The sequence below is a fragment of the Eimeria tenella genome, genomic scaffold (assembly GCF_000499545.2).
Source record: "Eimeria tenella Houghton genomic scaffold, Eth_scaff1615, whole genome shotgun sequence".
Classification (NCBI taxonomy): domain Eukaryota; phylum Apicomplexa; class Conoidasida; order Eucoccidiorida; family Eimeriidae; genus Eimeria; species Eimeria tenella.
In genome coordinates, this window is record NW_013544080.1 from 1 (window position 1) to 1,973 (window position 1,973).

General features: G+C 45.7%; 1 protein-coding gene across 1 annotated transcript; it reads right to left on the reverse strand.

Moving 5' to 3' along the window:
• Positions 1-32: 32 nt before the first annotated feature.
• ETH_00021305 (uncharacterized protein) lies at positions 33-1,907 on the reverse strand (the record flags this gene model as incomplete). Its single annotated transcript, XM_013379230.1, has 4 exons — positions 33-184; positions 452-532; positions 1,194-1,311; positions 1,812-1,907. The coding sequence occupies 4 exons, from the start codon at positions 1,905-1,907 to the stop codon at positions 33-35; spliced, it is 447 nt and encodes a 148-aa protein (XP_013234684.1).
• Positions 1,908-1,973: the final 66 nt, after the last annotated feature.

Consider the following 1,973-nt stretch of genomic DNA (forward strand, 5'->3'; position numbering starts at 1 on the left):
CCTCGGCGCTAAGAGCTGAAGACTGTCGCGGCTTACGGTGGGCCTTTTCTTGGAGACCGCACGGCTCTCTGCCTGGCTGCCCACGGGCTTTGCTGCTGCTGCTGCTGGTGCTGCTGCTGCTGCTCCTGGTGCTGCTGCTGCTGCTGCTGCTGGCTCAGCAGCAGGGGCCCCCCCCTCGTCAGCACTCAGCTCCATTTCGCTGTTCTCCCGGCAAACAATTTCCCCCTCCTCGCTCGACGCGTTTGCTGCACAAACCCTAAACCCTAAACCCTAAACCCTAAACCCTAAATCCTAGCGCTTGCTGCGCCTTGAAGGCCCACTGCTCAGGGCAGACCCTAAACCCTCAAAAGGAGGCCTGCACTCGCGTTGCATCTGCAACTACAGCTCGTCCTCAGGGCTTAGGGCTTAGGGTTTAGGGTTTAGGGTTTAGGGTTTAGTGTTTCGGGTTTACAGCTGGAGTCCGAGGCCTTGCTCTGCAGCTGCTTCATCCGCGCCCGCCGCGCCCGGATGTCAGAGAGAGCCTCCAGCCGGCCTGAAACACCCAAACCCTAAACCCTGAACCCTAAACCCTAAACCCTAAACCCTAAATCGACGAGATGCTGCGGGGGAGACAGAGCGAAAAAGGGAGACAGAAGGGGACAAAAAGAGACAAAGAAAGAGACAAATAAGGAAACAAAAAATGAAACAAAACACGAAAAAGAATTAGAAAAAGACAAAAGATAAAAATATAGAAGAAGAATCCGAAAGAAGGCCCCAGAAAGAGACAAAAGGGGCCCCAAAAAAGGGACAAAGAGGGGACAAAAGGGTACAGAAAAAGGACCCAAAAAGCGGACAAAAGGGGCCCCAAAAAGGGTTTGGAAGGAAACAAAAAGCCCCAAAACGGGGACAAAAGGGCCTTAAAAAGAAGCCTTAAAAAGGGCTTAGAAGGGTTTAAAATAGCACTAAAAAAGGGTTTAAAGATACCCCCAAAAGGAGTTTAAAAGGACAATAAAAAGGGTTTAAAAGGCCCTCAAAAAGGGTTTAAAAGTGCTCTGAAAGGATTTGAAAATACCCTAAAAAGGGGTTTAAAGAGCTCCCGAAAAGGGTTTATAGTGGCGTTAAGAGGGTTTGGAAAACCCTGAAAAGGGGTTTAGAAAGCCCTTTAAAAGGGTTTGGATGTGGGGCCAGAAGGGCAAAAGGAGACAGTTGTTTACCGTCTCTTCTGTCCCTTTCATTCTTCAAAAGTTCTTCTCTTTGGCGCTGCCGCGCAAACTCTTCGTAGCGGCGGGCCAACTCGGCTTCTCTTTGAAATTCATTTAAACTCTCCAGGGCCTGTCAAATAATTAAATTAATTAAATTAAATTAAATAAATGAATTAAATTAAATAAATTAAATTAAATTAAATTAAATTGATTAACTTTAATTGAATTAATTAAATTAATTAAATTAAATGAATTAAAGGGTTTGAGGGGGTTGAAGGGGCTTGAAAGAATTTTGAAGAAATCAAAAAAAGTTTGAAGAGACAAAAAGGGACTCAAGGGGGGTAATTGGGATTTAAGGGGATTAAAGAATATGAAAGAGAAAATAAAAAGGATTAAATAAAATAAAATAAAACAAGATAAGGGATTATTAAAAGGAAAAAAAAGAAAAAGGGAAAAAAAGGGACAAAAAGGGACAAAGTTGGGGTGAGAGGGCCCCAGAGGCAGCAGCCGCACACGGCCCCTAAACCCTAAATTAGGGTTTCGCGGAAACCTCGAAAAAACAGGCTTCGGGACTGGATAGACCTTCAAACTAGGGTTTAGGGTTTAGGGTTTAGGGTTTAGGGTTTATACCTTTTTGTCGCTGGCGTCTCTGTAAAGAGACTCGGCATCAAAAGGAGACTGTCCCTCCCCAAACGGGGTGTCTGTACGCCTGCGGCTCCTCTTCATCTTCGAGGGTTTAGGGTTTAGGGTTTAGGGTTTAGGGTTTAGGGTTTGGGGCTCGGCGCAGGGGCG